At 36.4% G+C, this 14,070-nt stretch overlaps 1 protein-coding gene across 1 annotated transcript; it reads right to left on the bottom strand.

The window, feature by feature from the left end:
* Nucleotides 1-7,968: 7,968 nt before the first annotated feature.
* On the bottom strand, nucleotides 7,969-13,353 carry LOC122065386 (glutamate receptor 2.7-like). The gene is given in 9 exon segments (XM_042629195.1): nucleotides 7,969-8,070; nucleotides 9,047-9,165; nucleotides 9,274-9,456; nucleotides 9,606-9,939; nucleotides 10,321-10,649; nucleotides 10,805-11,063; nucleotides 11,130-11,368; nucleotides 12,936-13,109; nucleotides 13,320-13,353. Coding segments are annotated over 9 exon segments (1,773 nt in total).
* Between the last annotated feature and the right edge of the window lie 717 nt (nucleotides 13,354-14,070).

The raw sequence follows: 14,070 nt of genomic DNA, 5'->3' as shown, positions 1-14,070 counted from the left end.
ATCAAAAATAAAAGTGCTTGCATTAATTGAATAAAAGAACTTATAAAAGTGTTTAAAGCATAAACCTAGAACTAGAGATAGAGAATGAGAAAACTAGAGAAAGAGATAGAGCAAAAAAAAAAAAAAAAAAAAAAAAAACCCTAGAAGAAGAATGAATTAGAGAGGAAGAGAGGGACAATTTTTTAGAGTTTTGTGGACTCCCTTTCATAGGGAATAGGAGAGAGAGAAGGACGTCCAAGGGTGGATCCCCTTGGACGATTTTGTGGTGAGGTGGAGGAGAGAGAAGAGAGAAAACGTGTGGAGAGATCTCCCACGATTTTCTTACATTTTTTCCCTATTTTTTCTATTTTTCTCTCTCTTCTTACACAAGAAACCCCCCTTGGCCGATTTTCCTTGCTTGGATTTGGACAATATTCTATTTTAAATGGGAAATTCCATCCATGCCCTTGTCTTTTCTTTTCTTTTCTTTTCTTCTTTCTTATTTTTTGTCTTTATTTTCTCTCTCTTCTTCAAACTTGCGTACAACTATCTTGGCCGACCTCCTTTGAGTGATGAGTAGGAGAGAGAAAATATTCCAAAAAAAACTTCAACAAAATAGCAACTAAGAGGTTCGAACTTGAGACCTCCTAATAAGGAAGAGATTTTGCACACCACAACTCACTAACTACGCTAGGTAGTTGTTACCAAAAACGAATCTTCAATTACTTAAGGATGTGGTCCATTGATCCTTGTTGGCATTTGAAATATTCCTTATACCCTTGGGACAATTGCAGACGGACTGGTTCTGCATCTCGGTTCAGTTCTGATCCATTATTCTTTGTCTTGCCCGAAAAGAATAATCACTTATACGGTTGACCAAACGAATGTGTACTTTTAATTGAACACGTCCACCTTGCTCAGAATTTCGTCCTCTTCGCAACCATGAAAAGAAATAGGACCTCTTTACGTGTAAAATTGGAGATATAGCGCCCGATAGTCCTTAAGGCATTGAAAGTATAAAACCTACAAAAAGAGAGTAAACCCAAGGTAGCTCCATTCTAAATATGTAAAATGCATGATTTATTACCCTAGATTTCACACATAAATGTGCTCATCAGTAACCCCTTGTCCTATTATGGTTTCTAAGATTTTAATCTCGAATGTTGTGTATGATTAGAGTATCATGCTCTGATACCACCGTTGTCACACCCTATTCGTATAGAACCGGGCTGATGACCGGATTCCCTCGGGGTAACCCAAAACCACCAGGATCATCTGATAGAGTAACCATAGCACAGCAAGCACAAGTAATCAATGGAATATAATAATATAATTCAGTGGAAGTCTTATCATATATAATACCTATAAATCCCCATGTACTCTTGACACCAAAATTATTATACATAGTATAATTACATGTGGGCCCATAGGCATGATATTTACATAAGAATAACAATTTAAGTATCAATAGCACAAAAGGGGAAATATACCAAAAGAAAAAAAAAAGAAACAATAAGTAGAATCAGCTACTGTTGCTTTGTAACCTAACTCTCGCACGGGCAACCATCATCGTGGTTGAATCTTTCAGGGACCCACCAATCCCCCACTGGGGTTTCGTCGGTAGGACCCGACATGGGTTTCTCTATTGAATAGCCTGCACAATCATCTAAAAATGTGTGTACACGAGGGGTGAGCTCACTCAGTAAATGAAAAGAAAGACACACACAAGCAATCGCAATCAAATGATATTATAAACATGAGATTTTTTTAAACCTAATTCACCTAAACAATCAATACTTGGTCATATGTTATGTGGTACTCACAACCACAGTGTGCGTATGCCCTGGGTACGAGACACATTCTCCATCTTGCGATACGCCAATACGATTATCGGAGAAGGCCAGCCGTGAGCATTTGGAAAGTAAATCGTGGCCGAACCATAGTAGATATTAAAAGCTGTACGATTGGCCCTCTAAATATATTACCAAGGTTTTTAACTGTCTTAATGATCAGTCAGACGTACTTCTAACCACCGTGGTGGTCCACAACCGACGCTTCCCCTGAGTGATAACCTAACACGTAAACCCCAGTTGGGAAGGGTAGTAACACGAGGTAGTGAAATCCTAACCACATGCTCCTATATGAGATAGTACAACTGCATAGTACTTTTGTGTCCCATTCCACTGTGTACCAATGCATTTGTTTCTAAACCGACTACGGTATCTATTCTAGAAATCCCACATATGTCCAGTAAATCATTACCATACTCTAACATATGATAAGTCCATTCTCAAGATTCCAAGCATGTAACAAGCATTTAGAAAATTTAAGAATGCAATATGTTCAGTTCTAAATGCATAAACATCAATCAAGCATATGCATGAGAAGGCATTCATAATTTCAAGATAATATATGGATGCATAGGATGCCAAAAACACTCCCAAAATAAGATCAAAGTCCTCTCCTCACATACCTATTTTCGTACAATAGTATGCGCGCACCGTACGGGTAAGATCCGGCTTGGAAAGATCAGTTTCTCGAAACCTAGCACAAATAAGGAGTTTAGAATCATCCAATTCGGGACTACAAATGACGTAGGATATGGTTATGACGGGTATAATAGCGTGAAGAAGGTTATTGGTGAGTTTGAGTTCCATCAGAGCTCATTTGGGCTACAGGTGAATAGGAGAACACACTTGTGCAAACTGCTCAGACCAGCGGGTCATACTAGTAGGTCTGGCACCTGTTGGTACCCAGAGGAGACCGACGGGTCACATTGGTGGGTGTGGCACCCGCCGGTCCTACCCACCGGTAGGTCCAAAGGCACTGGTGAGACTAGGGGGTCACATTGATAGGTATGGCACCTGTCGGCCCTACCCGCCTATTGGGCCAGAAGCCCAGGCAAGACTGGGGGGTCACACTGATAGGTGTGACCACCCGCCGATATTCTACGGTTTTGCTATTCTTCCTCCTTTCTTCATCTCTCCTCATGGGGATCCAAGGGGGTTGTTCCCACCCCATTTTCCACACATTCTAAGCTTCATTTACTTGATTATTCTATGAATCTAAGTCATCATCAAGATTTTGGGGATGAAATCATACATTGGCTTAAGAAATCCCAAAACCTAAGATCTCCTTTCCAAACTTAAAATGTCACCAAATACTCTCAAATCTGGGTTTCCCCTTCCTCAAACCTTCAAAGAAAATCACAGAAGGGTTCTATTATTACTTTGATTTGACTATACACATGAGGGTTTCATCACAATCCATCGAGTTAGGGTGTTACTTACCTCAAAATGTAGATCCTAAGATACCAGACACTATTCTGGTGATGAAAAGGTAGGTCGCAGCTTTGGAAACTAAGGGTAGATCTTCTTCCCTCTCCCTTCTCCTCTTCTTCCCCTTTTCTCCCTCTTCTTTACTCCCTTCACCAACCTTGGCTGAAATCATAAATGGGAGAGAGAGAAAGAGTAAATGCTATTTATACCCTAGTTTTATAAATATATCTACTGGGGTCTGTTTGGTTTTGCCCCTTTATGGATCAAAACGCATTAAGTCGTGATACCGGCTAACATAGCAGACATTATCGGATGTACGAGGCCTCATTATGACGAGGAGGCCGAAATACATGTGCTAACCCAAGTCGGGCTTGCTAGGGCCTACATTACATATGCATGTGGGTCACACTAGTGGGCCTCGCACCTACCAGTGACACCCACCAGTTGGCCAAAGAAGCCAACCTTGCTGTATTTTGGAGGACAACAGAATCTTAACACATACCTCACTCTCGCCACATATTGTAGACTAAGTTCTTATCATTCAAATATGATAACGCACATTTCTTATTCATATATGGCCTTGTGATATGTGCAAGGGCAAGACCTAGGCGTGCGAATCACTCAGGCTACTGCCTCAATCTTATCCAGCCACCCTGCATTTGACGTCACCTGTGCAGTCATGTACCACAGGGTACCAGTGTCGACCCTTTCCGGTTCAGACCCTGCAAGACCAAACCGAACCAACCCGTCAATAAATGGGGATTAAAGAGCACATCTCTACATTATATTACTATCATAAACCCCCAAAAGTTTGACAAAATTTATTGCAATTGCATCATTTGAACTTATTAGTGTTCACAAGTTTCATCAAGATGTCCAATATATACCTAAATATTGCCTAAATTCACTCTAGTTTGATAAATTTGACCAAATTATCAAAAGTTTAACTATAAGACCCTAAACCCTAAATCTTAAGCTATAAAACCTACAACTCTTAACATATTACACTTCAACAAAGCCACTAAATTCGTTGAAATTATCAAAATTTCTTGAAAATCTTTATCATTTGACTTAATTTTCACAAGCTTGACCAAGATGTCCAATATTGCACCTAAATACGCCTAAAATTTATTTGATTATATTAAAAATTGATCAATATAGCGTAATATCCTTAAAACACACACACACACACACACACATACACACACACATGTTTGATCAAGAATACAAAAAGATTTACATTTGAATATGTTTTTAATTCATAATAGAATCATTACAAATGTGCCTTAAATGACCATAAATCCCATTTTTCAACAATATAACTGAGATTGATAAATTTGATGAAATAATCCTAATTTCATTGAAATCGCCATCATTTGATATAACTTTCACAAGTTGGACCAAGATTTTCAAACTTTACCTAGATATGCCTTTTTTTTTTTGGATTAAAGTTGGTCGATATATTGTAAGGTGGACAAATAAACACATGTTTGACCAATATTACTCAATATTTTAAATTTAAACAAATTCTCATATTCACAATAAAAAATATTACTAGTATGCCTTCACAACTTGAGAGAGAGAGAGAGAGAGAGAGAGAGAGAGAGAGAGAGAGAGAGAGAGAGAGTCTTTTCTTCTTCAAGCTTGGAATTCAGCCATTTGAGAAGGTGCATTCGACAGAAATTATCATCAAATGCTACATTCCTTTAGAGGAACACGCCATTAGTGGTTTCTAGGTGACCGCAAATCCTTATTTATTAGTGTTGATAGATGTATTCCTTGAGGTCTTTTGCTGGATATATATTTTTTTTAATATCAATTTGCTTCTACCTTGACCATCAAAAACAGGCTGCAAAAGAGCTACATACTACTCTCTTATGAGATTTATATTGTTTTAAATCAAGCACTGCTTAGAGATGCTTTCTATATCTTTGAACATATGCTCCAATATTTGAATAAGCTTTTGATTCCCCCAAATCTCATGAAAGATTTCTGAATTATCTCTGTTGGTTTTCTTTGTGAAAAGTTCTTCCTTTTTATATCTCTGGTAGAATGTTTCCTTCATATCATTTGAAACATCTTGAAAAATCAATTCCTTTTCAAGGCTTGATGCATTCTACTTCTCATAATATTAATTTTTTCTCCAATGCTAGTTGTTATTTCATGATCCTTAAATATGACCTCTATAGACCTCTTGCATTTGTCTCCCACACATGGGTAGAGCCACTCCTACCCCGAGTCCATATTCTCTGCAGCGAGTGGTGAGGTGTGATGAACATCGGAAAGAGCATCTGAGCACGAGCCCATAGGGGCTCCCAACTACCCAATGCTCACTATACCGACACATTAATTTTAATTACAATGTAATTGAAGAATGCATATGAAAAAAATTTGGAGCTCATGTGTCATATAAGAACTTATGGTGAAACTAGAATAATTTTAGTAAGAAGAAATTTATTCATGAAATAACCATTGAGGGACTTTGTTATTGCTACACTACTATAAAGTTAAAAAAAAGATAATTTTTTAAATAATTATTTTTGGCATCATTTTTCTTGCTACTAATGCATGAGAATTGGTAACAACAGCTACAAGAAAGTTCTTATACATATAAATTGGGATAAGATAGACTGATAATCATTGAAGTAGAAGGGATTCTTATGTGGTCCATAGGTACCGAATCCATCTTGTGCTTGGATGCGATATATTTTATTCTTATTTATTAAGCTGCAACCCTTTACAAGTTGCACTCGTAGCCCATTGATAGATTGTGATAAGTATTGGTTTAGTGTTGAATGATTAACATAGGTCAAGGGTGTCAATTAGTATAGTTTCGGTTTTTCAATTTGATTCAAGATACAACATGTGGATACCGAAACAAAATTGAAACCGAATAAGAACTTATTTCCCAAACCAGTATGCAGTTCCTTATTCAGTTTTGACCAAATGTATGTTTGGTTTGAGCCATATTTAAGTGTTTGTGTCAACGTTTAATATCTTCAATAAAAAAAAAAAAATTTTAGGGCCATAATCTATCAAATTTTATTTAAACATTAAAATGAATAAAAATTATCATTCATATGGATTAAAACATTAAAAAAGTACATGATTTATTATGTTTGAAAATGGTTTGATTCAACGATTTTAATCATATATTGGAACCGAACCAAGAAAATATTCTATATTTTGAAACAGAATGAACCAATTTACTTTGATTTCGTTCTAAGTTTCTCTAACATGTTACGTAAGGCAAGTACAATATTATTTAGAAAGAAGTCGTTGCTGATTATGTAGTTGAAAATTGGGATTGCTCTATGAGATCCTATCTTTGTGGAGATGAAATCAATTCAATCCTTGCAGATAAGGATTCAGTTTCTATTAAGAGTTCTGAGACTAGTGTTACCCAACCTATTGGAGAAGATCTGAATGATGAACTAGAAGTCCAGTGTGAAGAGAAGGAAGAATTGGAAAAACAACTCCAGAAAACCATAATCTAGGCACTAGAGTCTTGAACAAAGAGGAAGCTGCTGCTATTATCCAATCATCATTTATATGGTTTATAGTTGGTTCAAACTCAAAATTTATTATCTTTGCATGTAATCTACAAGTCATTTTCAAAAGTTAATAGAAACATTGAGCACCTCCAAAATATTCAATATCCTGTAATCCTCTAATGCAATTATGCATAATATATTTTTGCACTACGCACACCAAACCTATTTTTCATTTTATAATATTGATAATAACGAATAATTAATTATTTAAAATAGATAATAAATATAAAAATAAATTATACCAAAGACAACCTAAATGATTAGTTTCACCTTCAAGTTGACACCCTTACGCGGTGCCTCGCACACTCTCTCTAGAGTTACCACCCTCCATGTCTGATTGATACCAAAACCAAGAAGAGATTCTACATTTTGAAATCAAACCAAAATGAGGCAGTGTCTTCGACGGTTAGAGAGAGAGAGAGAGAGAGATGAGGCAGTGGTTCTCTCCGACCGCAGAGGTATCTCTGTCCTTTCATCTGCGAAATCTAATTGAACTGCTTCAAGTTTTCCTAGTTTTTGAACTGCCTTCGTTCTATGTGAGAAAAACCCTAATTTATTTGCTTCTTATTTCGTGTAGAAGCTATTATTCTAGGGTTTCTTCCAAATCGAAGAAGAATTTTCAAGTTGAGGTGAGAAATCATATTTTCGTATGCTTTGTTGTTTGTTATAGTTTTCAGATCCTGTTAGTCTTGTTGATATATTTCTAAATTTGTGGCCTTTTTCTTAGCCATTAATGAGTACTATAATTGACTTTGATTGTGTTCAATCTTTGGTACCTCGTGCTTCTCCAGTTCTCCTTGAGTTTGATCTTTGATGGAAACTTTGATTTTGGCATCTGAAATTCTAAAAGTCTTGAACTTAATTTGATGCTCTGATTTCTCTCCTTCTTAATAGATCTTGAATTAGTTGTGCTTTTGCAGATCAAGATCAGAGGATTAGAAAATTAGATTGGGTGTATAACTAGATAAGGATCAAAGAAACGGGTAGAGCATCAGGGGAACACAATATCTTCTTAGACATGGTTTTGTTTTCAATTTATCAACTCCTATCATAACATTGCTCGAGTTAAAGATATGGATTAAGTTTTCTTTCATCAAGGTCATCAATGGTGATATGATGCTATGATTGGATTTAGGGTCATCATTAACTCCCCTTCCCTATTGTTTATTGTCCGAAATACCATTCTCCAATCCAATTCAATTAGAGGGTCATATGGGGCGGGTGAAGAGTTTCTCTCCACCATGGGTAGTAGATGGGAACTGGTTTCTAAAGATATAGATCAGGTAGTAGATTTTGGAGCTTTGGACCATATTAAGATAAGGAAACATGTTAGTAACTTAGTATATATCTTACATGTCAATACACACAATTCATCATCAATTCTTATTATCAAAATGTTCTATGTTGCAGTAAATGCTGTTCGTGTAGCAACACATTTATTTAGTATTACAATGTAGTACTTTAAACTCATTAGAACAGAGGAAAACAAAGAAATGAGAACTGCATGTATAGCATATTACAAGATTACTTTGAACTTTGTTTATGATCTTTGGAGGATACTACCTTGTAATCACTGGAGAAATATTTATGAATGGTAACAGAATCTGTAAACATATTATTGTTCTGGTCAGAATGTTAGACATGGAAATACCTTGCCTTTAGTAATTGTTTAGAGGATTGCGTCTACCTCCTTGAGCATCGACTTGAGATTCCTCCTTCGGCAATGGATCCAACTTTAGTTGAGGGTTGCATCACCTTGAGAAAATTTGTGATATGAATGATCTTATGTCCAGCCTTTTGCCAACATGATTTTAGATACATCCTCCTGCTGGCATGTGCATGCCAACTTCCATACACAAACAGGAAACATTGTATTAATAGTGAAAATCCTGAAACAACTCCTATAATTAAGAAGAGACCTCCGAAGTTTCGCAAAGTGAGCTGGTTGCTGGATGTTGGAGTAGTATCTGCATCACACTTTGTTTGATTTTCTGACCTCCCTTGCTTAATTTTGTCCATTGTCCCATCATCGGTAAGATTCAATATTGCTGTTGACAAGTAAGAAACTAGAGGAGAACCTTTAGGGAAGACCAAAAAAAAAATAAGAAACCTCAGTACTTTCACCCAATTAAAATAAAAAAGTAATGCAATTTGAGATGGCTATTGACATTTATTTCTTCGGAAATGAAAAAAAAAAAAAAAAAAAAGCCAACCTTGAGAGAGAGCCAGACTTACAAGGCCAAATCCTTCAGACAAGTAGGTGCGTCCGATGATGGTGTATTTATTGCAAAACATATTGAGGAAGAGTTGGATATAAGGTATTTCATCAAAAATGGCATCAGCTCCTCCATTATCTGATCCATTAGATAAAGCATAATGATATTATTCTGGAGTGCTATAACTTTTTAGTTTGGACTCGTCCAAATGCAAATTGTTTGTTAGGAAGTTAATTACAAATGAACCATCTTGATATCCCACATAATATTCATTTTGCTTTATGTCTTTAACACCTGTGATTGTTGGCTGCAATTGTGCTGCTGTTAACATGGAAGAAAGGCTTGCTGTATAACTCTGTCTTAGGATGAGCACAAAGAACACCCATGTGATCAACACTGCCCTTGTTAAGTTGTTCTCAATCTTCTCTCCTACAACCATTAAAACAGACTTATTTCTTGTGTTGTTACTTTAACTTGATTCTTTTTTTTTTTTTTTCTCTCAAATAGTTTGTTATCTTGGTAGGATATTTTTTGCGACTTAAATGAGAACACTGAGAAGTTAAGAGATGTGTACTTACGTTGGGCAAATACGAGTGTTAAAAAGGAGAACCAGATGCTTGCTTGAAATTGTTTTACGCGTGATGCACCAAGCTCAGGATTTATCTGATGTTCAAGAATCCACACCACGACTCCTATGTAAACAAAACCTGCCATACTCACCAGCCAAAGACTTAAGCTTAAAAGCTTTACGAACATCCAAAATTCTTTCTTCATGTTATCTTTCATTGGCACCACCATTACGATCCCTGATTCTGAAAAAGGCATTGTGAAATCTACATAACTAGATCGATTCCCCAAAATCGTTATATCCCCCACAGCTGCATCGAAGTTATATTTGTTTCCATCAGAACAGAATTAAATTATTATTAATTCAATGTATAAGTGTATGGTAATACCTTTCATGAACATGATGGAAAAGAAATTATAAATCAACCTCACTCACCTTAAAGTAAACTTGATCAATTAGCTAGTTATAGCTCTCGAAATCTTTCCCTGGGGGTGGGTAAGAATGAAATTCATAGGGGAGACCAAAGGGTAGCTGACTTGTTATACTACGGAATACATCTGGACATAACCCTGTGACATTAATTGTCTTACCAGTGATGGGGTCTTGTTCAACATTCACAAATGGATAAAAGGCATCCTTAATTGGCACCAAAATTTTTAAGCTCCCTTGACCATTTGTTGGTATAGCCCAACCCTTTGGCTTGGTAGTTGAGTCTCCTGGCATACAATGGCTTTGAGGTTACTCATAGAATTCGAATTTGTTAAGTTGCTCATTGTGTTTAACTGCCTTGAAATGCCTCCCATTGGGGTCCAGTATCCAATCAGTCTCTCCCCCTCCCCAATGACATTGAATATTTGAAAAGTAGAAGATTTCAGTTGTCCTTTAACCAAATGGAAATCACCACTTAGGCCCTCAAATCTAGTGGTCAAGATAGTTTGGAGAAGTTGTGGACTGATTGCTGAGTATCTGAGGCTCGAAAGATCAGTTAAATTTTCTGTGGTGTTACTACTCAGGAACTGAGTATCTAATGTTCTGACTCGCTCTACTGCCATAGCTAGTGCCAAATTGTATCATATGCCCATATGCCATACGGATTTGGCTCAGATAATTCACCATATGACTTGTTTGAGTAGATCATTCTTTTCCATCTGCCTTTAAATTCTTCAAGCCTTTTCGACCTTGGTATGTATGGTCATACACCCAATACACCTTCCATTGAGTTAATAGCATTGAAATCCATGAGAGCCAATATACTTGATAACCCGTCAGTGACAATCCAAGCATAACCTTGGCTCATCATTCCTGCCTTGTCTGCATTAATAAAAAGTTGAGATCCAATAGAAGAAGACATGTGGACAATGAAAACCCTAGTCTTCATGGTTGTTAGTTTGTGAAGTTCTTCTAATATTTGATCATCATTTGCATCCAAAGGAATAGAACTCCTGTATGGCACATGGACATCAATCTCCTGGAATGAATCAATAAAATAGGGTATAACCCCATTTCCATAATCTGTATCTTCTTATATCAGAACCACTTCCTTCCATTCAAATGCTTTGGTAATGGCAGCAATGGCTTGAACTTGAGTTGAGTCTTTGATTGCTATTCTTATAAAATAAGGACTTCTAAGGGGAGAAAGAGAAGGACTTGTTGCAGAGAAAGACACAATTGGCACTTGAGCTTTTTCTCCAAGATCGATCACAAAGGAAGCTTGAATTGATTGTTGTGCCCCTATGAGAGCTTGTACCCCTACATCTTTCATCAAGTATAAAGCTGCATTTATAAAATCTAGTAAATGAACTGAAGCATAATTTGACTAAATAAACACTTGTTTGGTGCTGTAACTTAAAATTATACACCTAAGAGACAGTGTTAGAATGCCATAAGTGAAAGGAACCAAAAAGAGTTGATTTTTTAATTATTCTGATACATCACACTTTACTCTTTGGAGAGTTGGTTGGGGTAGAAAGCAAATTCTGTTAGAATAACCATCGATGCCAATATTTTGCAGAGGCATTGAGATGACAGTGGGGTTGAAAAACTAGGAATTTTCATCTGCAGTTAATTGAATTACATTCACTACTTCCCTGTTAATCTCCTTTTCAGCCATTGATCCTCTGCCATGGTCTATGCCTGCAGTTTCATTTCCTCTTTCCTTGGGAAGGGAGAGAAGTTTGTTATTCTGAACTCTTAGCTTTTCCATCTTTCTATGAGGCATCTATTGTCTCCTTGCTAGCTTCTTAAACTTCTGTTTGTTATATTTTCCTTACAAACAATAGAAATTTCAAAATACTTCTTCTGAATGTTTACTTTGTTTTGTTTTTTACAAGTATGAATCTGATACTTTTTTGATGTTGCTTCTAGCAAAGCAAAGAAGTGGAAAATCTTTAGTCTCACATTGGTTTTGGAAGAGAATAAAGTGAAACTTATATGATATAATGGGAACAAGGTTAGGGTACTTTGGAATAAATTCACTATGGCGAGGCGTTAATGATTGTTCTGTTCTATCTTCTCTTTTCTCTACTCGTCTTTCTTGTTGACTGAGCACAACTTGAATCCCTACGTGTGAGTTCCTTTTCAGTGCAGGGTTAACGACGTCTTGTGTGTATGTGATGAAGATTTTGGTGCCAGCCGGAGGTGTACATGAGCTCTGTCCTTTGTATCTCAGCCAAAGGAGAGAGACAAAGGTAAATATGATCCACTTTATTTTACCCTTTCAACATTTTTTTTTTTTTTTGTGTTGTGTTTGGGGTGGGGGGGAAAGTAAATCTGAATTCATTAAGAACAGGATGACCAAGGAATCTAAAATGCTTACAAGTAAAGATAAAAAATATTAATTGACTAAAAACAGCAAGTCTGGTTGATAATTGGTGTAGTGAAGCTGTGCTGTATTGGGATAACTAATACAAAAAAGAACATTTCGGGTTGGGCAGTAGCCGTTATAATAGCTAGAAATTGTCACTTATTCCATGCTAACTATATGTTGACGGGAAATGGTATGGAAGCAGCAGCTCTAAGTCTCCTCTACGGGTTGACTAAGGCTACAGAAGGTAGATGGGAGGTAGATGAAATTTAGAGCGATATAGAAGATCCAAGAAGATTTTGGGATACCAACAATATCAGTTTTTGGCTATGGTCTTCAATCCCTCATTTACTAACTACGAATCATTTTTTCCTAGGCCTAATTCATGTATTAAGGATAAGAACTTTCTCCTACTGCTTAAGCACTTAGCCTTAGATGCGATGAATCGGAAATCATTGATTACGGGCTTGAATGTTATGTTAAACTTTACATAGTTTTGATACTATTTTGTTTTTTACCATTTAGAAAAGAAGGTCTAGTGAAGTACCTGAGGATGCTGAATCACAACATCATTTTTGGAATCGATGGTGTGAAGAACAAGTCTTGTTGTATAATTTGCATGAGTAGGCAAATTATAAAAATCAGATAGAGCCATAGAGATGCAGCTCTCAGCATTCGCCCCAAGTTTCGATGTTAAGTCAAGAATAACTCCTACATGAAAGAAGGCTGTTGATGAATTGACACTTCCATTTTGAGCAACCAATAATTTGAAGAAGAAGAAGAAGAAGAAGAAGAAGAAGAAGAAGAAGAAGAAGAAGAAGAAGAAGAAGAAGAAGAAGAAGAAGAAGAAGAAGAAGTATATTTAGAGTTTGGATTTTGATGAGGCCCCCCAAATCCACCCTTTTATAGAGGTTTCAATACCACCAGCTTCATATAGGTACAGGGTCACATCCATTTTTCGAAACCTTCACGAACCTTCAGCGAATTCAGTTACCTAGTTGATGGCAACAGGAATAAAACAAATAGTGACAGTAAGGATGACATTAAACTAATAGTGGTCAATTACTCATGGGTCCCATTGGATAAGCAAAGGATGATTACTTACAAAGTCAATACTAATTATTTTAGATGGATTCAAAGATTTTTAACTGGCCTATCAGATGGATAATTGGCCAAAGAATTCAAGGGTATAGTCTTTAGGTGGTCCAATGGGTTCCTTGGATGTAGTTCTATTATTAATTGGTATTGGGTAGCAGTTTGTTGTAGCTTTTTTATTCATTTCCTTATTAAATAAACTTGGAAAGATTCCTACATTACATGAGTATGGCCTGCAAGTAGAAAATCTTTAGCTCTTCTCTTCTTGGTACTTCATTAATAAGGGATCTGTTTCATTCTAGTACACAAGTGTTGTTGCCCATAAGTTGGTTTCAAAGCAATTCCAATTAAGATTGTGATGCATGTGGTGGTTTTACCATAAGATCCATTCAGTGGAGCAGCACTACAAGAAAACTTCTTTTAGTGGTGGTAATTACTACCATGATTTTAACCGGCGGAAGCTTTCTTCACCGTCGGGAAATCATCTATGAATTGTGTGGCAGGTATTTAATATTTTTACAGAAATATTAGTTTTATTATTAAATCCTTAATTATATAACAACAGGTTTCTTTTACC

The sequence above is a fragment of the Macadamia integrifolia genome, unplaced genomic scaffold, assembly GCF_013358625.1.
Source record: "Macadamia integrifolia cultivar HAES 741 unplaced genomic scaffold, SCU_Mint_v3 scaffold1991, whole genome shotgun sequence".
In the NCBI taxonomy this organism is placed as follows: domain Eukaryota; kingdom Viridiplantae; phylum Streptophyta; class Magnoliopsida; order Proteales; family Proteaceae; genus Macadamia; species Macadamia integrifolia.
This window is presented reverse-complemented; position numbering and strand designations above follow the sequence as displayed.